Genomic DNA, 24,161 nt, shown 5'->3' with positions numbered 1-24,161 from the left:
TCAGATGGCGTCACGGCGAAATTGTCCCAGATCGTTAATTTAACACTGATATAAATTGGAAGTTTTTCATACGGTGGTTAAGGGACTGTCTGAAAAGTCCACACATTGTGCTGAAACGGTGGATATTTTAATTGAAATTTCACAAAGTTAAATGTTCAATAAGATGTGAAATTACACAGATCCAACCATGTATGAATACAATCACTGAGTCATAAAGACAAGAAGTACAGATGAAGGGAAAAAATAAATAATTAAAATAAAGTAAATAAAAACAACAACAACAACAACATAAAATATAAACCAATGCAGATGTATACATAAATAAATCGAAGAAATTAAAATAATTGTATTTTTTACAAGTCATGGGTCAGGAAAGTTCTCAGCATATAAGAAAGTATATACACTTTTTATTTGAATAACTCAAAAAACCACCCCTGGAGTCACGAGTTTGAATCCAGGGCGTGCTGAGTGATCCAGCCAGGTCTCCTAAGCAACCAAATTGGCCCGGTTGCTAGGGAGGGTAGAGTCACATGGGGTAACCTCCTCATGGTCACTATAATGTGGTTCTCGCTCTCGGTGGGGCTCGTGGTGAGTTGTGTGTCGATGCCGCGAGGCATAGCGTGAAGCCTCCACACGCGCTAGGTCTCCACAGTAATGCGCTCAACAAGCCACATGATAAGATGCGCGGATTGACGGTCTCAGATGCGGAGGCAACTGAGATTCGTCCTCCGCCACCCGGATTGAGGCGAGTCACTACGCCACCACGAGGATTTAGAGCGCATTGGGAATTGGGCATGCCAAATTGGGGAGAAAATAAAATAAATAAATAGATAACTCAAAAAGCATTTAGTGCTAAAACTGTCAAGGATGTGGTAAGGGACCATCTGAATACATTTCTTGGTGTTATTCCTCTTCAATGTTGTATTACTGTCTGGTACTGCTGCTCCCTATACACATATTACGCAGTCTGCGCAGTGCACCTACTCCCTACGGGGGCACCATCTAACCCGGGAGGCACCAGAAACTCCACCTGCTGCCATTCCTCGCACATACGAACCACATACCCAAGGGCATAGATTTGGCTTGAACATTGCCCCCAAATGGGGGGGGGGGTGATTGCTGTTTCCGCCCCATCCATCCCGGAATCTATGCCCCTGCACATACCCTACCAGAATGTATGGGTTTTAATAGTCACGTTGTTGACAATACAGATCCATTATGTTTGCCATCATTTACATGGAACGCTGTGATGAAACAGTTAATGTCATCCTATCAAGACTTTCACACCCATCATGTTTGATTAACAATAATACAGGTGGAATGTTCACAATCAGTGCCAAATTCTTTTTATTTTGATTCCCTGTCATTTTACGAAATTTACAACTAGCAAAACAAATGAGTCACCCATCCATCCTTCTAACGGTTTGATCAGTCAAGCCCTGGAGAGATACTTTACTAAAACACATCCAAATCAGATTTTCAGTTTGACATTTACTGATAATTTATTGAGCCACTAACGATTCAGACATCTACTTCTTTTATAGAAACGGCATGTTCATTCTGCTGTGTAAAAACAGGTCTCCTGCACAATTATTAGGAAACATGGTGGCATTTTGTAGCAGGATAGTTTAAGTTTTATGGTCCAAAGTTTCATGGCTTCAGCGGAGGAATAAGGTTTGTAGATGCCACAAAACAAGATTTCGGCATGTAGTTTAGTGCATGGCACATGGTGCAGTGCTAAAATATTATAATTAGTTCTATTCAGGTATTCAATTACAAAATCGTTCTTGACTTTTCACTCATGAAAAAGCAAATCAAAATAAGTAATTAATCATTTAAATGATTTAAAATGAATGTTTGTCTCTTGATTCCATGTTATTGGTGTTATGTTAAAAACTTGTATTTTGAAATGACAAACTTACAATGACAAGTTCAGAGGAAAAAGAGGCTGCTCAAATGGTTCATTTCAGTAGTTCGTATGTTTATATAATCTTGTATAGAAGAGGTAAGGTTATTTGGCTTGCTGTCCGTATACTGGAGGGCTCGGAGCTCGAGATTTGACTCAGGTCCTCAGTACTTATTTAGATAAATGAGGAATCTAGAGAACAGGTGGAGATGGGGTGGAGGAGGGATGTCAGGAGAATTGTCACAAGAAGCAGGTAAGCAGCGGCTTATATACTCCTACTCGCGGACCGCGATTTGTCAGATTAAAATGAACATGCTCCTCCCGAACCAGCTCCATTTAAAAATGTTATTGGTGTTTAATGATCATGTGAAAGATTTTTATTTTTCAAAAACTTGATTTAACGGTATGACTTATTGATTTGAGTTTTTATTGATTTGTTTGTTTTGTGATTGTAGAGCCGAGGAGGGCGGGGCCGGGCTGGAATGAGACACACCCGGTCCCCAATCAGCCTGATGGGGCGGCCGGGGACGACAGTTCGAGAGAGAGAGAGAATTACAGACAGCTGTACTGTGTGTTTATAGTTGTGTGTTTTGTTTAAGTTGTTTATTAAATTATTATTTAAGTTGTCAAGCCGGTTCTCGCCTCCTCCTTTTCACCGAACCCCCTTACACTGGTGCCGAAACCCGGGAAGGAGGAGGGATTCCCGTCGCAGAGTCCTCGACACTGCCGTCCACCCAAGGGAGCGCCGCTGCCGTCCGACGGGGGACGGAGTAGCCCGACCACCCGGACACGGGGAACAGCCGCCGTCTGCGAGGCGAGTGGGGACGGGACTCCCCGACCGCCTGGAGCGAGGGAGCCACTGCCGGGGGCGGAGGAGTGCCCTGCCGTCCCCCGGGAACGCGGAGGGGTCGAGAGAAGACCGCCGTCCGCGGGGGGGAGGGAAGTGACTCCCTGACTGCCTGGAGTGGTAGGGCCGCTGCCAGGGGCGGAGGAGTGTCCCCACGGGACACCGGGAACGCGGAAGGGGGTTCTGTCCGCTGGGGGTCGGAGGTCTGACTCCGGTCCGCCCGGGGAGGAGCGGCTGCAGTCCGCCTGAGAGGGTGGAGTAGTGATCGAGGACCACGCGACGGTGCATCAGAGAACCGGTGAGTTTCTTTTTTCTCTCTCTCCTCTCTCTCTCTCTCTCTGTCACTCCGTGTTGGCCTTTCCCTCGCCATTTTGTTTTGTTATTTTTCCCCTCCTGTCTCCTCCCAGGTCGAGGAAGGCGGGGATGACCCGCCCGGCAGTCAGGGCGTAAGGCGAGGAAGGGTGGGGGATGTACGTCATGCCGGGGGCTCCCCTGCCTGAGGCAACGCCGGGAGGAGTGTAGAGCCGAGAAGGGCGGGACCGGGCTGGAATGAGACACACCCGGTCCCCAATCAGCCTGATGGGGCGCGTGAGGGATAAAGGCGGCCGGGGACGACAGTTCGAGAGAGAGAGAATTACAGACAGCTGTACTGTGTGTTTATAGTTGTGTGTTTTGTTTAAGTTGTTTATTAAATTATTATTTAAGTTGTCAAGCCGGTTCTCGCCTCCTCCTTTCCACCGAACCCCCTTACAGTGATGCTATTGACACTTGCTATTGAATTTTTCACTGGTGTTTAACCCTTCCTAACAAAATAAAATAATAAAATAAAGAACAACAGTCAAGTTGTACTTTATGAATAAAAATCATGTCAAGATGTTATAAATGTTTATCCTCAGCTTTTATGGGGGAAAAGTCATTTTTAATAATTTTGAGAACGACCCTTTTATAGTGTGAATATTAATCACATGTCGGTCAAGGTTGTAAAACCTTCAGGGGTTATAAAAATGAGAAATATTTTTAAAATCTAGTGTGTGTCAAGTTCATATAAATGCAATCTTTGTGTCCATGTTGGTTTCATAACATTTTTAAAAACATTTATAGCATTTTCTAAAAATAAATAAATAAATAAATAAAGATTTAATGATTTTAAAAATGTAATATGGCGTAACAATCATATAAAAGGTATTTAAAAGGTATTAGAAAAATGCAACTTAATTATTAATTTAAAAAAAATATTCAAACATATTTATCAAGGTAAAAAAAATATATATTTTTTTTTTTACAAATATCATGAATTTTTAAATTAAGAATATCAAGACTTTTTTCAGGGTTACATTTAGTTGCATTTTCTTAAAAATGTCAAATGTTGATATTTAATAATAATACAACAATTTTGTTGTTTTTTAAACTTCACACACAGTCATGAGGGTCTAAAGGAGTCATCTCCAGGGGCGGACTGGCCGTCGGGAGAACCGGGACTTTTCCCAATGGGCCGTCTGCGAAACGGGGCCGAATGGGCCGCGATAAGCTGAAATGGGCTGCCGCATAATGCAGAACGGGCCACAAAATGCGATCTGCTGAAGGGGGCAGCGATATGCAGAAAAGAACAGCGTCCTATTGTCACTTGACAACAAAATGACTATCTACATGGTGGACAAAAGTGTTTGAAATATTAATAATATATATTAAAAAAAAAAATTGTTTCACAGCTTATTTTTAATGGAATAATAATAAAAGATTATTCTGCTCTACTCATGTCAACATTTCATTTTTCAAGAATTTCAGCTTTTAATGAGACTGTCTTTCGGATGGTTACATCACATGACAAAAAATATCAAAATGACTTTTTAATTGAAAACATTTTCATCACAGAATTCAAGTAATTAATTTGTCAGAATTTTATTTTTAATGTATTTTTGAATAATTTAATAGATCTGGACAACAACAAAAAGAGTGGCACATCACTGGACAATATACTAAACATATACAGTACCAAGAAAAAGTATGTGAACCCTTTGGAATTAGCTGGTTTTCTGCATTAATTGGTCATATAATGTGATCTCATCTTCATCAAAGTCACAAATATAGACAAACACAATGTGCTTCAGCTAACAACACACAAACAATTATAATCTTTCATGTCTTCATTGAACACATCCCATTAAACATTCACAGTGCTGTGGAAAAAGTAAGTGAACCCTTGGATTTTATAACTGGTCGATCCTCCTTCGGCAGCAATAATCTCAATCAAGCGTTTCCTGTAGCTGCGGATTAGACCTGCACAACATTCAGAAGGAATTTTGGACCATTCTTCCTTACAGAACTGCTTCAGCTCAGTCATATTCTTAGGACGTCTGGTGTGAACAGCTCTCTTGAGGTCATTTCACAGCATCTCTATTGGGTTAAGGTCTGGGCTCTGACTGGGACACTCCAAAAGGTGGATTTAATTTTTTTGAGGCCATTCTGTAGTGGATTTACTTCGATGTTTAGGGTCATTGTCCTGCTGCATCACCCAACTTCAGAAGGATATCTTGAGAAACTTGGGAATTAATATTTCCATCAATGATAGCAAGTGGTCCAGGCATCGAGCCAGCCCCAAATCATGATGCTTCGTTGAGTCATCTTGGCTGGACGGCCACTTCTAGTGAGAGTACCCACAGTACTAAATCATCTCCATTTATAGACAATTTGTCTAACTGTGGACAGATGAATATCTAAGCTCTTCGAGATAACTTTGTGACCCTTTCCAGCTTTAAGCAAAGCAATTCTTGATTGCAGGTCTTCTGATATCTCTTTTTTGCGAGGCATGGTCCACATCAGCAGATGCTTCTTGTGAATAGCGAAGTCAAATCTCATTTCATTAAGTGGATGCCAGGTTTGCAAACTCCTAACTCTAATTAGCTTTTGTTGATGTCATTAGTCTATGTGTTTACATACATTATCCAACCTACACTGTGAATGTTTGAATGATGTATGATGTAAGCAGTATTGGGTTAATTCTATATGTATCATGGTAAATGGTGCCTCGTATTCTTTTTTGTAACAATTTTATAATTTGTGTTTGCATTTCACATGTTTGCATGTGTCTCTCTTCATGGTAAAGGGCTCAGACCTGTAACTCACTCTCCCAAACCTCAGAGTCCTCAGAATCATGGTCAAAACAGCACCCCTTATTGTTGGCATGTGCATGGTGTGCTTGTATTAATATTTCTGCATGTCTAAGCTGCGCTCCAACATGCTCAGAGCTGCGTCTACTAACAAAGACTGAGTCGTCTTAAATATAACCTCTTTTAAGAGGCAATCTAATCCCTCTAAACTATGCAAGTCTTCCAATCTCCCAATCCACCAATAGCAAGAGATAACAGTTGTCATGGATCAATAAAACAATGTGAAAGCATGGAAGTACATTGAACAGACACAACTGTGGTTCCTTATGATTCATGTCATATATATTTAACCTGACCCACATATTTGTTCACTGTTTGCTTTTCTAACGTTTTGCTCAATTTGTGCTTAAAGGAAGAGCTTAATGCAGATTTGATTTTTTATTTGCCCATTAATCCCTGCTATGTTTATGCTGTCCTGAGGGACTAGAAGTTATTTAAGGTCGTAAAAACAATCATTCACTCACCTTCATGTTGTTCCAAACCCCATATTCTTCAGTGGAACACAAATGGTGATATTATAGGCAGAATGACAGCTTCAGTCACCTTTCACTTTCATTGTATGGAAAAAACAATGCAATGAAAGTGAATGGTGACTGAGACTAACATCTCCTTTTCTGTTTCTATAGAAGACAGTCAGTCAAATGAGTTTGGAACAACATGAGGGTGAGTGAATGATAACTGAATTTCAATTTTCAGTAAGCCATAAATGAAATGTCTGTTCAAAAGTTTTTTAAGGTTAATGCTCTATCGAGTTTTAAATCAACAAAACCGTCCTCCCTACCCTAAACCTTGAACCTAAACCAAACCGATAGTGTCAGAAAAAGCAAATGTGAAATGATTAACTTAATTAATAATAATTTTGTGGTGCTTCTATGACACTTTCGGCTCACATGTCGACTCGTTTGCTCTTTGGGACTTGTACGCCTTTCATTTGCATCACAATTGCAACGCTCTATCGGTTGAGCTAGCGCACAATTTGATCACACTCGAACAAGCTTGTAAATGTAGTTGGTTTTGTAATGCAAACATTCAAATGTAGTCATGCACTATAGTAAAAGTGTTTAGATGTCATAAGATAGCAGTGTGTGAAGAACAGGGTGAAAAGTAAGCATTTAAGAACTGATAATCTGCCATTTTTCTCGTGATTTGTGTAAAAGTGAATAAAAGTCATTGTTGTTGTAGTGGAAACAAGCCACAGAAAATTTTACAAAATGTAAATTTAGCAAAAATGTAGGTATACTAACGTGTTTCTATGAAACCAGGTTATATAGGAACAGCATTAGATGGCATAACTGTTTAAAGGATTGGTTAAAAGACAAGGTTAAATGTGCGATGATAGCACATCATGCTTTCAGCACTTGACTGAGGGAATGATAAAAGAGCAGCACTGTTTTAATTTCCACTTATATCTTATCAGTCAAACACATCATTACCATGGTAAATCACATTTTACAGCCTCCAAAACTGATGTTTGATGTACAAAAATCCTACATTGCCGCAGGATGTTTGTGCCTCGAAGGCAAACTGTTAGCAGTTAAGTAACCAATGAAGGAAGCCAGTTTCTGAAGATTCGCCTTGTTTTGATGTTATCTGAGCAGACATGCCTCGACCTCCATTCACCACCAGCGTGGATGGAAGCGAGGAGTTACATGGCGTGTAGGTGAAGAAAAGGGATTTCACATGTTAAACTTGAAATTAGAGCTTCAGGACAACGGAAGCGTGCTGGAACCTGCAGGAAATGCAAGTATTTAGACAGCATGTCTAAAGTGCTTGCCATTAGGCTTGACGAGAGGCCAGAGGTTGCATAAGAAAATCTGGCACTTCCTTCACTAACAAAAAAGTACTATGGAAATACTATTTGGTTTTTTAGACATGCATTCTTTTAAGTACCATGTAAATGCCATGGTAAAATTAAAGTTATTCATTAAAGGGATACAAAATTTGGAAAATGCTAAATAGAATGCATTTTCACTATTGGTACCTGATATTTGGACCGACCCCACTTTATATCAAAGTACCATGGTATGACCATCTATCTAATGCCACCATTGTACCATGGTGCTGCAACACTTTTATCTCAAGGGCTGTCCTTGAGAGTGTGAATATAACAGCCTTTATACAGTATATTTGACAAGAACTGTAGGCTGTAATTTCCTGGATCTTTTTTGATCTGTGCACACAATAATTCTTCTGTTTAACGAGAAAGCAAAAGTAGGCCACAGCACAAATAAAAACTACTGTATATTCTCTATTGCTTATTGTAACTACAGTCAGCTTAAATGAACCATAAAGCTCTTTCTTGTAAACAGTTGCTGATAAAGTGCATAAAATCTGTAATTAATAGTACACAAAAAATGTTTTTGTTGTGAAGTAAATATAGAAAAAAAAAAAAAAAATATATATATATATATATATATATATATATATATATATATATATATATATATATATATATATGTATGTATAAAGTTCTTTCTACATTGAATAAGTTAGTTTAAGCGTGAACTTGAAAATATTAAGTAAATTCTACATTTGTTTTTAATTCAAACATGGAAAAATGTATGCTTTAGCTTATGAGTAAATATTATTTATGATTATTTGTTATTGTTACAATGTAACATTATATATTAATCCTATATTAGAAAATGCTTGTCATATTTACTCGCTAATTTGAGTTAATTTCACTGGTAAAAAAGAACTCAAATTTTCGAAGCCGTTGTTCCCAGCATTCACCAGGCTTGAATAATTAATGAGTGTAACAGTTCAAGGGTGGCAAGGAGGAGGTGGGAACCAGCTGAACAGTAAACATAAAGTTTGAATGTCAAACTTAACTTAAAGCAAACATAAACAAACACAGACAAACCGCGTGCGTCTCTCTCTCTCTCTTTCTCGAACAGGTGCCTCCGGCTCCCCTTTATCTCGCTCTCCCGCTGATCAGCTGATTCAGCGCTGGCCGTGCATCATCACGGCCCGGCCACGCCCTCCTCTTCGTCACAATGAGCTTGCATGTTTTCGCCAGAGCCCATCTGAATCCAGCAAACACAGGACATTCCCCTAACGTTAGCATTTGGTTCCCGTTTGGTTATTTTTTGGGAACCAATTCCTAACGTTCTAGGAACATTCTCTTTATGTTCTATAAAGAGAATGTTTGCAACCATAAACTAACGTTCCCAGAACGTTCTGGGAACCAAAAATTGTTAACTGGGAAGGAGGAACCTAAAAGGTTAGCATAAAATAGCATAACGCAGCGGTCCCATGGACATTCTATGGGCGGTACACTAGCGAAGAGCCAAGAGGCCGTTGTTTTTGAATGGATGTCTATGGGAGAGGTGCTTCAGTGTGCTAAACTGTGTGCTTTATTGTTGATTTTGTTTTTACGTTTGGTAACTTCTTGTTTTGTGCAGTCTGAAGTTCATGTTCTACTAAGAAATTACCCAGTCATGATACAAAAATTATCTGGTATTTGTTATTTACCAGCTTAAAATTGTGATCCCATTGCCAGTAATGCATGGCGATTTTAAATTACGTAGCATGCATGCAGCTTTACTGTGGCACGCTTTTATATGACATGTGGTACATTAACACGTTAATAAGGAAAGTTAAATATGTGGAATGTTCTAGTAAAATGTTCATTTAAATTGTACTAAGATTATTTAAATACCATGCGGAAAAAAACTTACATTTAGTAAATCTTACTCGTCAGGCCTTATTAATGGTATTTCCTCATATTTTATAAGCGGATGTTTGTTTTCTTTATACAGACCATATAGGCTGTGAAATAAACTTGTGGAATTTACACAAATGTAAGATTCAGGTTTTTCATTAAGTAGCCTTATCAATTTCCACATTGAAATGATTAACATTATGCGGCTCTCTTGATTAGGTGCGTCCCAAATCGCACACTTCTGCACTATCTAGGTCATTCTGTAGTGTAAGTAGTGCACGAAGTGTGTTCTCACTGAAAATACAACAAAAAGAAGTGTACTGCGTACCCGGATGCACTTCTTCAACCGACAAAACTGAATGTGGAATATTGGACACTTCATGCACGCAACCGGCGGAAATACCTGCCGGCGATGCTGGTCTGACAAAACAATTGTAATTAATGGTGAATGTGGCATCTATCAAAACTTTTGTGAAGACAGCACCTTAAAAATGTGGGTTGAATGCTTTACCATCATCCCACACTGAATGAATATGTATATTATTTGAGATATAAGTGTTGAACTGAGTTTGGCTAATGCGCTAAAGCTAGTGGCAACACATACGATGTGTTTGAAGCATCACTTCCTCAGCTGAAACACAGCGATTGCTTCCATGTACTAAAAAAACTTTAGTGTTGCATTTGGGACAATACTACACTTTGAAAATTCAAATCAAATAATTGTATTGTCACTCAACCATACACACAAGTGCAACATATCTACAATAAACATCAGATTTACACAACACAATTTACATATCTTATATACACATAATTACACACAACACAATATACAAATAATAATATACAATGTACAGTATACAATACACACAATGTAGAATACACAGTATACAATAAAAATAATATAAATAAAATATACAGTAGGTTGTATTGTACTGTATTGACATTCAGGCTGTCGGGTTGATAGTCAGTTGCCAGTGTGTTGTTAAGAGAAAATATCATTTATGACAGTCCAGTGTGAGATTAATAAAGTGCAGAGCTGATGTAGATTGATCATGAGAGATCAAGAGTTCAAAAGTCTGATCGCTGTCATGAAGTCGGCTGGTGCGGGTCATGATGCTGCGATACCGCCTGCCTGATGGTAGCAGTGAGAGCAGCCCATGGCTCAGGTGGCTGGAGTCTCTGATGATCCTCCGAGCTTTTTTCACACACCGCCTGGTATATATGTCCTGGAGGGAGGGAAGCTCACCTCCGATGATGTGTCTGGCTGTTCGCACCACTCTTTGCTGGTGTAGAACCGTGTGAGGATGTGGCGGTTCATTCCAAACTTCCTCAGCCATCTCAGGAAGAAGAGGTGCTGATGAGCCTTCTTCACAACTCAGTGTGGACGGACCATGTGAGTTCCTCAGTGATGTGGACACCCAGGAACTTGAAGCTGCTGACTCTCTCCACTGGTGCTCCATTGATGGTGATGGGACTGTGTTCTCTGTCTTTTCTTCTGAAGTCCACCACAAGCTCCTTTGTCTTACTGACATCATTGTCAGTGATCAGACCTACCACCGTCGTGTCATCAGCAAACTTAATGAAGGCATTGGAGCTGTGTGTTGCCACACAGTCATGTGTGTACAGGGAATACAGGAGTGGGCTGAGAACACAGTCCTGCGGGGCTCCAGTGTTGAGGGTCAGTGATGAGGAGATGTTGCTGCCTATTCTAACCACCTGGCATCTGCTTGACAGGAAGTCCAGGATCCAGCTGCACAGTGAGCTGTTTAAACCCAAAGCCCGGAGTTTCTCATCTAGCTTGGAGGGCAATATGGTGTTGAATGCTGAGCTGTAATCTACAAACAACATTCTCACATAAGTGTTCTTTTTTCCAGGTGGCAGAGAGCAGTGTGTAGTGTAGATGCAATGGCATTATCAGTGGAGCGGACTGTTGCGGTATGCAAACTGCAGTGAATCCAGTGAGGGAGGCAGCACAGAGCAGATGTAATCTCTGATTAGTCTCTCAAAGCATTTGCTGATGATGGGGGTCAGAGCAGCAGGACGCCATACACTAGAGTGTATGAGTGCATAGTGTATAGTGCGTCATTTGGGACACAACTACTGTAATTGGTCAGTCGCGGCATTCTGCTGTCAAATAGTTTTGCAAAATGAGTGTTAAACTGTATAATTGGCCATTGTTCCAGACAACCGATTTCCTAAATAGCTGTGCTGGTTTGATGTTTTATCACATAATAAAGTAATGTAAACTAGGGATGTACTAATGTATCGGCTGCCGATATTTATCAGCCCATTTTTAACCAAATTAAAACCATTGGCATATCTGTAATAAGCATGAAAACACAGATGGTTTATTTATCATTAATTAGTAACAGATTCAATCCATGTTCAATGGGAAATATATATTATTAGAACACTGTAAAAGCTTTTGCACCTCTTTGTACAATTTCTAAGCATTTATAAGTAAAACAGTGTTCTGATGACAAAATATGGTAACTTTCAAAATATCGGTATCGTTATCGGCTTATAGGTTTTTGTTCATCGGACAAATAGTTTCATTTTGGTGCATCCCTTATGTAAACATTTAAACAAAGAATTAATATTTTGTGTCCATTACTTACGTATATGGTAAGTAGCCATGTAATAAGCAAAGCTACGCTAAGAGGAGGTGTATTTTGAGATAATGACCAGCTGACTGTATTTTTTCCTTATGTATCAAATAAATAGAGTGAGTTATGCATTTTATTTTTTATATAAGCAAATTCTTTATCTGATATAGGACAGCCAAGTAAAGCCAAAGATCTAATGAACCAGTTGCAAAACAGCCAAACAATAAAATTCATTTCATAACTTCCACTATAAAGTTACATTCTCACTGGATCAATTGTTAAAGTGAAAATTAAATGTGACATTAAACATTTTTCTAGAAAAAACAGATTCATTTAAATACAAAATAGACCAAACATACAAAACGGAAGCTCAATACAGTTTCAGATATTTGTAGAATTAAAAAAATTGAAAAAATATAAATTTTGAAATGAGATTGATGAATATGTATCTTATTAATAAGCAGAAAATAATCACTTATTAAGCTTATTGCCTGAAGCACAATTACAAATCTTAATTAACACTGTGTTATAGTATCGTACAAATTCAGAAATCACTTCATGGTGCGTCAGCAGTAATTAATAAGGAGATTATATATGCTTTGCTTACAAATCTTTCCCACCAATATTTATGGATAATTTTTGCCAAGCATTTTTATCACTCTGACTGTTTATTATAGATAATGGCAGGAAGCACTAAACCGAAGTGTGTAAAGTGAAAGTTCATGCTGCAATAGCTTAATCATACAACCCTCATATTGACGCTATACATATAAGTTCTGTTCTGAAACCTAGTAAGCTGCCTTCGTAGGCAGCATTTTAAGGTAACGTAGATGCACTGTGAAGGCAGTTACAAAAAGGTAAGCAGCACGATTTTGCTGCCATCTTAAATACCTTCGTTCAGAACAAAAATGTTCTTGCGTTTAAAAGCAATTATTTATTTATTTTTATAGCCAAACACAGAAAAATTACTTTATGGACTACTTTATTTTTGCTATTAATTTTAATGCTAATCAGAGTATCACATTTTTAGCTTAGAAACCTGTTACTGCGTAATAGGTCGCTGTCTACATAGACTGTAGTAGAGGTAGACCGGTATATCGGTTTTACCGATTAATCGGTGCCGATAGTGTTCCTCTGAAAATTACGTTTTTCTAAATTGAAGTGAGGGCATGCAAAATAAAATATGACTATATAGAAATGTTCCTCATCAGCACATACATTGTATCTTCAACTTCATATTGTGAATAATAATAATATATAGGCTATAAAAATCTTAATTTGGTAAATATTAAATATAGAGCATTGTAATGGAGCCAAGTCTCCGTCATTTCAAAATAAAAGTCCCTGGTGTTTTTCTGTCTTGTTTAGTGTTAAAAGTCCCATGTTATGCACCCTATCATCTTTTTTTTGTGTGTGATTATTATTGGGATTTTGGTTGAAAATAAACTAAATCTGGGTTTGAATTCATTTTGGACTCTGACCTCTATGTCTGTGCCGACTAAGAAAATGTTGTAATATTCTATGAATCGATTTTAACAACAATTGGCCGATTAATTGGTTATTGGCCTTTTCCACCACCTAAGTTATCAGTATCAGCAAAATCCACTATTGGTCAACCTCTAGACTGTAGACAGCAAGGCAGCTCACTAGGTTTTGGAACAGAGTATTTAACTGAGGGTGAAAGCAGCCTGAAAAGGGCTAGTAATTATTCTTTCCATTCTGAGCATTAAACCAGCAGTCCGTCAGTGAAACAACAGAGGTTTGGAAACAGTAAATGGCACCTGACACCACAGCAAGCACAGAACAGAACACAGGAAATGTTGAGAACTTCAGTCAGTCCATAATGAAACATTGTGGGCTCAAGGAGCCAACACTCAAAGCTTTATGAAGACAATGGGAGGAGCCACACCACTCGAAGAAACAATGTGATTGGCCGAGACGTTCGGGCAGCTTTCCCCTCAGGTCTTCTCACGGCCGTCACTGGCGTGTTTAGCCCCTTGAATACTGGTAATTTTAAAACAACCAAATAATAATATTAATTAAATAATATAAATATAAATGTTTTAATCCTACAGTAGTTTAAACAAACATTAAAATTAATTTGTCAGACCACAATATGATTTTAAAGAATAGTTCCCCCCTCCAAAAAAAAAAAAACCCCATTGTGAGTACAAGATACGTATGTGTTAGATGTGTTGATGACATACAATTAATTATAATAATTTGGGGTCAGAGTGCAGGGCCAGCCATGATACAGCACCCCTGGAGTAGATAGTGTCAAGGGCCTTGCTCAGGGGCCCAATGGCAGCATCTTAGTGGTGCTGGGGCTTGAACCCCCAACCTTCTGATCAGTAACCCAGAGCCTTAAACACTGAGCCACCACTACCCCTACACACCTTCTTCATAGTAGAGCCATCCGAAACGCTGTCCAACCTTTGCATCAGTTCCTGCACCCATTTCTCTCTGGGGTCAGCACAGAATACACGTCCATGTTTCAATGTGAAGCTGTGGAGAGACACAGAATTGCGTTATTGAATAATGTCCAAAAGAGATCAAGCTCTCTCTTCTGTCAGGGACACTATAGCATATCACAAGAATCATTGAATCGTGTGTCCTCTTATATCTGCAAAGTGATTTCCTCATTGGTAATACGAATTAATTTATAAGTGACAATTTCAGTAGATGTGTTTGCATCCAAGTTCCAAAACTGATCCACGTGAAAAATTGGAATATAGCAAAAATAATTTGCGAATTAAGCAGTGTTGCCATCCCGTTGCCAGTCTGATTTCACAGTGAAATTGGAAACAGTAGGTTGACTTTTCTTTAGCTAAAATCGGTCTGCGCTTACCGAAATTCAAAACACTGCCCCCAGTGGCCAAAATGGTAAGTGCTGTTGGGCTTATATGGGCACGTTTGAGCTCCCTTTTCTGGGTGAAATGTCCACAGAGGGGCGCCAAATGTGAGTTAAGCGAGTTGTTTTCAGCTGTAAAGGATGAGTGAAGAGGAATGCATATTTTATAAACTGTACCCCCAACCCAAACCCCCAACCTATACTTAACCAACATTGGAGTAAAAATGTAATGTGAGAGGGACAAAACACAACCTTCGTATCACACTTGTTACTGATTATACAAACACAACTACTTCCTGGGATCTGAACCTGGGTCTCCAATGCTGCAACACAACGTGCTTCTGGTCACGCCACAAAGGAAGGTAAACACTTTGAGCCGATGCAAAAATGTATGTTTGGAGGTGGCGCTTGTAAGTGGGTCGGTATAATATGGCTGATCCTACGGTACTTGAACTTTCGGAAACAACATGCCGACTTCCCGTGTGATCAAATTGAACTGGCACAAAATCTAAATACAGTATAAGTGAAAGTTGTAGCCACTTGGGAAGCCACTTGCGCTTTAGAGCGCACAGACAAAATGCTCTGATGAACGTAATGTTTGCTCTGGGAGGTAATAGTAGCCAATCATTTTAACGGCAGGCTTTGTGTCCAGCGTTTTAGACTAACCAGAGCAACATTTGAGATGCTTTGCGATGATGTTGATGATATTCTCTGAGTAAATTATATATTCACATGGCACGTTTTTATGCATTTTTTTTTTTAATGCACATCTATATTCCTCTATAAATTCTATAGGAATGTATTTAGTAAACATATTTCCATTGTAGTGTATGCGCATGTCTATTTATCAAATAAAAAATATTATCCACCTCAAGTGAGCATAAATATTTCTGAAATTTTAACCGCATCTTGGTGTTTCCATCCTACATTTTTTATGCAATATCCCAAAATTTGCATACAGATATGTGGATGGAAACCCAGCTACTCACAGCAACTATGCTCTAAAACATTTATGGACCCTTGTTACCATTAAGAAAAAGATATATATAAATCTGTGCATGATTTTCTACTTGAAATGAGTAAGAAATACTGTAAACACGACTGTAAATACATGTGATAAATGAACATACAAATTCATATCAGACGCTTTAAGGTTTCAGCCACCAGTATCCAAACAGAAATGCTGAATATGTATTTTCCTATAAACATACAAGGTAAACATACCCAGATAGCACACGTACATCTCTGAGATGTCTGTTTTAGATATTTTCATCTGGAAAGCATCACTATCTAATTAACGTCTGCTAAACATCTTAAAAAGATCAGATTTACAAACAATGTAAATCATAAACATCTCAAAGACATCTTATTGACATCCGAGGCATACTTATTGACATTCGTCTTATAGACATATCGCAGATAAGCAAACAACATAAGAATACGTCTTCCAGATGTAAACACACATCTATAATAGACGACTGGGTGATGTACGTGTGCACTCAGAGTACTTTCTATTTTTCTAGGAATACGTTGTTTATATAATTTATACATTTCATACCATGAAATGGCCACTTTCAAACCTAAAGTAAATATGAGTTATCCTGTAAACAGACATACAGACTGATCCATTGATCACTTGATTGAAGGTGCTGAAAGTGATTTTTATTTTTCCACTTTTTCTCCCCAATTTGGAATGCCCAATTCCCAATGCGCTCTAAGTCCTCGTGGTGGTGTAACTCGCCTCAATCCGGGTGGCGGAGGACGAATCTCAGTTGCCTCCGCGTCTGAGACCGTCAATCCGCACATCTTATCACGTGGCTTGTTGAGCGCGTTACCGTGGAGACCTAGCACGTGTGGAGGCTCACGCTATTCTCCGTGGCATCCACGCATCCAGCGAGAACCACATTATAGCGAGCACGAGGAAGTTACCCAATGTGACTCTGCCCTCCCTTGCAACCGGGCCAATTTGGTTGCTTAGGAGACCTGTCTGGAGTCACTCAGCACGCCCTGGATTCAAACTCGCGACTCCAGGGGTGGTAGTCAGCGTCAATACTCGCTGAGATACACAGGCCCCCACTGAATTTTACCTTTCATATAGGCTATCACTGAAATAGATTAAATATCACACTGTCTCCACGACAGCGCTAGACTCTGTAAACAGGTGCAGAAAAAAACGACCGCGGGCCGTGGTCAGATTCTTTCTGCCTGTCAATCATTCTGCACGTTCAAAGAGCACAAGCTGAGAGATGTCCGCTAGTTGCATGAGAACGCTATTTTGCTACCAGTGCTTTTGACAAACAGGTAGGTACCAGCATCCTAGTACCTACCTGCACATGGTCAGTGTAACCGTTTGGGTTTGCTGAAAATTGAAATTGAGACGCTTTCCTGCTCCAAGCGTATCTGTGCGCGCGAGTCTTTGGAAACAGGGGACGTGTCTAATTTAACGGCTAAAAGTCTTGTGGAAGTTCCAGAATGGCTATCATCATTTACAACACCTGTATTTGATTGATGTCACTTACACAGTCGCGGGAATGTTGCAGCCTCCGTCCAGCTCTTGTTTTCTGTAGCTAATCACTCTGTTCCTCGTGGAATGTTTCACTTTTTTCACGTACTTCAGACAGCAGTCCTCATACGAGCCTACAGGGACAGATTCACAACAGAGCTGTTAAATGAATTCAAATGCATTGACCCAATATCACGCGTACCAATGAATCATTATTAAACTCCATTAGAGACAGACGATTTAGGGAATGTGTCATTTTGTCTCATGAAAGCATAAAATGCTGCAAAGGATAATAAAGCTACAAGGAAGGGGTGGAAAAACTATATAAGTGCTTATTATGATGAGGACTGTTCCCCAGATGCGTTCCATAGAACTGAAAGTAAATGACTATTCAAAACCGTTGTCTTAGAGGTGATAAGATTTCCACTGTGAAGAATACACAAACTTTTCAGTAATCAGTGAGTGACTGATATTTTAAAAACACCATTAGAGGAAGTTAAGGTGGGCAGTTTGAAGTAAACAAAAGAAGGAAATGTTAACAAGACTTAACCAGCATCTGCTGCACAATAAAATAAACACTACTGGTTCGCTTCTTCCACTGAATTAATTTAGAAATAGTTTGAAAAGGCAAAATACACATCCTTATGAATATGGAGATTAGAATACAGTATATTCAAAAAGTTTTTAATTGCAAGTCTAGCATGTGTGAATTACAGACAATGAATATTCCTGTATGTGTTCTTAAAGGGATAGTTCACCCAAAAATGAAAATTCTCTCATCATTTACTCACCCGCATGCCATCCCAGATCTGTATGATTTTCTTTCTTCTGCAGAACACAAACGAAGATTTTTAAGAAGATTATTTCAGCTCTGTAGGTCCATAAATTGCAAGTCAACAGGGTCCAAAAATGTGACGTTCCAAAAAGCACATAAATGCAGCATAAATGTAATCCATACGAATCCAGTGGTTTAATCCATGTCTTCAGAAGCAATATGATAGATGTGGGTGAGAAACAGATAGATATTTAAATTATTTTTTGACTATAAATTCTCCTCCCTGCCCAGTAGGTGGCTATATGCATGAAGAATGCGAATCACCAAAAATAAATGAAAAGAAAAACTCTTAGGCGCTTAGGAGCAATGTTTGAAAGTGTTTGAAATATTGATCTGTTTCTCACCCACACATATCATATCACTTCTGAAGACATGGATTAACACATATTACTTTTATGCAGCCTTTATGTGCTTTTTGGAGCTTCAAATTTTTGGACCCTGTTGACTTGCATTTTATGGACCTACAGAGCTGAAATATTCTTCTTAAAAATCTTCGTTTGTGTTCAGCAGAAGAAAGCAAGTCATGCACATCTGGGATGGCATGAGGGTGAGTAAATGATGAGAGAGGTTTATTCTTGGGTGAAATATTCCTATAAACTTTATATTTAATAGTATAGAAAATCAAAACAAAATCACATTGACATTAAGTGCCTACCTTGTGCTAGTGTGAGGTAGAGGAAGCCCAGGAGAACGATGAAGAAGAGTATGCTGAACCGCATGATATCCCAGTGTTTTTACTTTAAAATGAGAAAAATATCACACACTTATAAATACTTTCCAACACACTATGTGCTCTGCAAAAGAGTTTCCATAAACCTTATCAGCATCAGAGGCCCTTTCTTCTTACATACTCTCATTTGTGCGGCCTTGACCCTTGGATATCATTATCATCTTGAGAATGAACCTCTTCGTGTGGTCAAAAGTACTTAAAATTACAACTTGAAGCTGTAAACCTGCAGGCTCATAATTTTACATGCATTTTGACAAACAAATCTGCACACTTTCTTTCACTTTACTCTAGGAAGAAAATATTTTACAAGTAAAAAGGTAATGTAAACAGTGCACATGATCTTACTTAGATCTTTAGTAAATCATTAATAAATACTGACCTGTGCTTTCATTACCTGTTGCCCCAAAACTATTTAACATTATGGAGTAAATCACAATGAAGGCTGTCTAATTTGTTATTAAATGTACCAGGTGAAGGTCGGATTTCAAACAGAAAACAATGTAGTTTATATATATATATATATATATATATATATATATATATATATATATATATATATATATATATATATATCAGGAATAAACGGAGAGCACTGAGGCTGTTAGCATTACTGTTAATCATTAGATGTATTGGTTGTTGTAAAAACGACAGTGTTGCTGTAATATTTGTTGACTCACCTTTATTTGTGTGTAAAGAAAAGAGCAAAGTCGTTTCTTCCCCGCACCTTTCCAAGCTGCATTTACTTATAATGAGCCCAGCCCTCTTACCTGAGCCAGGTAAAGCCACATCCTTCATATATGTAAATTATGAGAGCAAAGTTAAAAGGCTGGTTAAACGAAATTTGCAGTTGATTTGTCAAACAGGGTTTTATCTATTGATAATGTTTCAGGCTGTGGATTCAAAAGAATTGGCTCAGAAGAGTCATCTGTTCTGGAATCAGATTACACTGGCCACGCTTTATGTTTCACTCTCTAGTTTCAAAGGAATCGGCTCAGAAGAGTCAGAAGTCCAAGAATTGGACTACTCCGGTCACGCTGTATCTTTCACACATATATGCTCACATATTAAGACATATTTTCCCATATCTTATATAATGGAACATTAAGACACTAAATGATGATCTTTCAGTTCTTGCCAGGTGATATGTAAAGAAAAGAATCTGAAAAACAATCCATTACGGTGCAAATTCTGGCCTTGCAGTGTTTGAGAAACGTAGTCCAGACATGCAGGGCTGTTTAAACTTGACTTGTGCTAAAGGAGACTTCTGGCATTTTGCATTTTACAAAAAGCCCCAATGACAAGAGCAGTGCATCAGATTTCAAATTCTGAAGACACAAACATTTGCTTCTATGAGGAGGCTTCTGTTTAAAGCATTGATGTTGATATATCATGTTTCCCAACTGAGAAACCTTTTAGCGTGGCATCTTAATGAGTGATATTTTACTTTCTGATTGTCAGGATGTTGTTATTTAAGGTTTTTTCTGCTTTTGTTAGGCTTCACTTCACACTGCATACGCTATAATTTGAGCAGAACATCTCTAAATGAAGTTCATGGACTAAACTTCATAGCAGATGTCAATTCTACAGCTGCAAGGCCATTACACCACTCAACCGTACTTGATTGATTTACAATGCAATCAACATGAATTTGGAGTAATTTTAAGGTGAACAAATTTACCAGAAATGTTCATAGAGTGGAACTTATTTGTGGCACCAAAAAAAAAAAATTGTGGATCAATTAGGCTAGTTTTTATTTTATCATATGAAATGAGAGACTGGGGCTAGTTGTCACACTTTTTACTCCAATTAATATTTCTGATGGTAGGGTTATTAGGAAAGTCAATTTATATACAGGCACAAACCTTGGCCACAAAAAAAATCAAGTGCACATTTCCACTGTTTTTGCCCAGGAAAAAGGCTACAGTTCTTTAAATACATGTTTACTTTTGTGACAACATGCCCCAATAGTTTTACTTTGGAAAAGCTAAAAAGTATTTACTTAAAAATCAATTCGAAAACTCAATTTTGTGATAAAATTGAAATGCGTTAATCTTAAAAAATAGGCAAAATATTTTTTTTTGTGTAAAAAAACATAAAACAAATGTTTTGGCCAGCAGATTTGTACTTCATTGTAATTCACCCAAAAATTACAATTCTGTTCTTATTTATTCATCCCCGTGTTGTTCCATACCCACATGACTTTCATTATGATGCAAACAGCTATCAAAAAGAACAATTTCTAATGAAAAACAGGTAAAGAATTACAGAAAAAGAAATGGGGCAGAATTTTGCAATCGTAATGAACGTGATGGAATATAGCGTGTCAGAAGGTCACTTAAGTACTGCGAAGCTAGACCATTCAAAGCTTTGTACATAGTTAACAAAATTATAAAATGAATATGAAATTTAACAGGTAGCCAATGTAACGACGATAAAATGGGGCTATTATGAACATATTTCTTGGTTCTAGTCAGCACTCTGGCTGCTGCACTTTGAACCAATTGAAGTTTATTTATTGATCTTGCTGGACATCCTCCCAGTAATGCATTACAATAATCTAGTCTTAAGGTCATGAACGCATTAATTAGTTTTTCGGCATCAGCAACAGAGAGCATGTGTCGTAACAGCAATATTTCTGATAGGATGCCATTAGGTATGCATTGAAATTCTATAGCATTGGGTGTTTATATTGACCTATAGATTTTTTAATAGGTAGCAAAAAGCATGATTTGAACTGATATGAACAGTAAAAAAAAAAAAAATCCTATTTTCTTGCATATCTTAAATGATTGAAATACTGTATAATACTGCAAATGCTGCATATATGATAAAGTCGAAGACATTTGCTTCAAGGATGAATTGGAGCATAGATTTCCCTCAGGTTGTATCATGCTCTGACAGCATTTTGCATCATATTTCAAACTCTTCTGTCATCAGAACAGTAAATCATGTGTTTTTACTTGCTGGCTCTGTGGCCCCTTTTTTCCATTTTCGGGACGCCAGAGCTCAGATGTGGGAATGTGGGAACTCTTAAGTGTCCATGTGATAGTGAGGGTTGCTGTTTGTAATGTTTTGGTTTCTTCAGAGCACCCGGTGAGCCATAGCAAGAGATGAATTGTTTAGTTTTTTTTTTATTATTATTTATCTTTTTTGTTTAGTTCTCATGGGGTGTGTTGGTCCTGAAAATTCTGAGGAGTCATTATCTTCTCTTTTTTTTTATTATTTATGGGCTTTTTGCTTGTAACGATAAGACAGTCAGGACAGGGTGTTCTTAATAAGGGTCAATCCTAAAGCCTTCTTTTACTTCAGGTTTTTAAAACATTTCCATTTTACCCTGTAAGAAACAGTATGAGAATCATTAATAATAGATTTGGCCACCTAAAGTCTAGTCAGTCTATTGCAGTGTTTCCCAACCACTGTGCCGCAGCACACTAGTGTGCCGTGAAAGATTGTCAGGTGTGCCGTGGAAAATGATCAAATTCCACAAAATAAATAAATGCATGAAAAAATTATTAATAATTTCAGGGATCCCAACTCCTCACCTTTCGGAGAAATTCGCAGTTTTGAAACAACAATCGGTCACTTTTGTGATTGTGATTAATGTGCAAAAGTGACTGATATTTATACACGTTAAGGGGCGTTCACATGACTCGCGTCAGCGCTGCAGAATACATTGAAGTCTATGAAGTGACGCCGCTTTACACCAAAGTGTTTTTCACACACACGTTTTTGCTTCACCAATAATGTTTTTGAGAGTACTAAGCAACAAGAAATATTTTGAAGAGACATTGAATGTCTTATAATTTCTTTTAATTAAATATTACCTTATCGTTTACGAATCTCAGAGACCCCAGTTATTGAACTAATTTAAATTCACCAAGAAAACGCTTAGACCTAAACATAAACGAGTCCTTTTATTACAACTGCAAGCTTTTTTTCTCTCTTCCAAATACATGTTTTCAATGTTTATTATGCACACCTCCCGCTTTTTTACGTGGGAAACTCATAAAATCGCCCCCTGTGACGCTTTCTGCAGCGCTTGTCATGTGGAGGGCAATGCGGCGCTTGACGCTGGCGTTGAACGGAGAGTTGACGCCTCGACTCAACTCGTGTGAAATGCGCATTACAATGACGAAAGAACATTGTTGAAACTCAAAATTATTATTATTTGTCTATTATTGTGGTCTTTTCTGATAAAAGCTATGCTCAGCAGTTTAAATAGGCTACTGTAGGAAAATTATGTGTTTATAATTCTTATACTGAAGTCAGTAGATTTGTAGCCATGCAAGTTTTAATAAAGGAGTAGGAAGTTAGTGAAACTCATTATTATTAGACTATTATTGTTGTCTTTTTGGATGAAAAATAATTCTCAGACTGAAGGAAGACTCTAGATCTGCTTTGTTCTTTTAATGCTTAAACACTATAAAATTGGTAGATTTCGGTCATGAACGACTCAAAATGATTCACTGACTCACTCATAGCACATAAGACGCTCATTTGTCGCCACCTAGTGACATTTCCAGAAGGGATCACTGAACTAATCAGTTAATAAGATTGAACAAATTTGTGAAACAGAAGCAAGCGTCACCAAAATACTTTTTATTTTGCAGCTAATTCTGCATAACTGTAAACTTGAATAAACTTGAATCACTAAAATAGCTGGAATTGATGCTTTTAGCTTATTCTTTAAAAACAATTATCCCCAGAAAATTTTTTGCGTGGACCAGTGATTGTCTTACCTTTTTCACCCCTCATGAGTTTGCATCCCTGAAATTTGTTGTGGCATTGCAAGAACAAATCTACAAATTAGAAAAGAAGCAAATTTATTGTTTTTTCATTACCCATTTAGCACTCTTGCCACCTGTGACCTCACACAGCGTAGCCTATATGTGACTTGTTTTTTATTTTTGTATTTATTTATTTATAATAAATTTTTTTATAAATTCTTTTTGCATAGCCGAATTTCAAACATTACAAGTAAACACGCTACTAAGATGGACAGAAAACATGGATAAGTTCTTGAAAAGGAAAAATACTGACGATGGTTAG

General features: G+C 38.1%; 1 protein-coding gene across 1 annotated transcript; it reads right to left on the bottom strand.

Moving 5' to 3' along the window:
- Nucleotides 1-11,910: 11,910 nt before the first annotated feature.
- On the bottom strand, nt 11,911-19,889 carry ccl25a (chemokine (C-C motif) ligand 25a). The gene is made up of 5 exons (XM_051700641.1): nt 19,790-19,889; nt 19,038-19,119; nt 17,564-17,681; nt 14,590-14,698; nt 11,911-14,197 (listed from the first exon to the last, which is right to left on the bottom strand). Exons 2-5 carry the CDS (start codon nt 19,099-19,101, stop codon nt 14,183-14,185), a joined length of 306 nt encoding a protein of 101 aa, XP_051556601.1. The 5' UTR covers nt 19,102-19,119; nt 19,790-19,889; the 3' UTR covers nt 11,911-14,182.
- Nucleotides 19,890-24,161: the final 4,272 nt, after the last annotated feature.

Source organism: Myxocyprinus asiaticus, chromosome 6, assembly GCF_019703515.2.
Source record: "Myxocyprinus asiaticus isolate MX2 ecotype Aquarium Trade chromosome 6, UBuf_Myxa_2, whole genome shotgun sequence".
NCBI classification, from domain to species: Eukaryota; Metazoa; Chordata; class Actinopteri; order Cypriniformes; family Catostomidae; genus Myxocyprinus; species Myxocyprinus asiaticus.
Note: the sequence above shows the minus strand (reverse complement) of the source record. Positions and strands in the feature narration are given on the sequence as shown.

Coding starts and splice junctions, on each gene's coding strand:
- ccl25a (XM_051700641.1), bottom strand. CDS start 19,101: ATGCGGTTCAGCATACTCTTCTTCATCGTTCTCCTGGGCTTCCTCTAC. Junction 17,682..19,037: donor CTACCTCACACTAGCACAAG/GTAGGCACTTAA, acceptor CTGTCCCTGTAG/GCTCGTATGAGGACTGCTGT. Junction 14,699..17,563: donor TGCAACATTCCCGCGACTGT/GTAAGTGACATC, acceptor GTCTCTCCACAG/CTTCACATTGAAACATGGAC.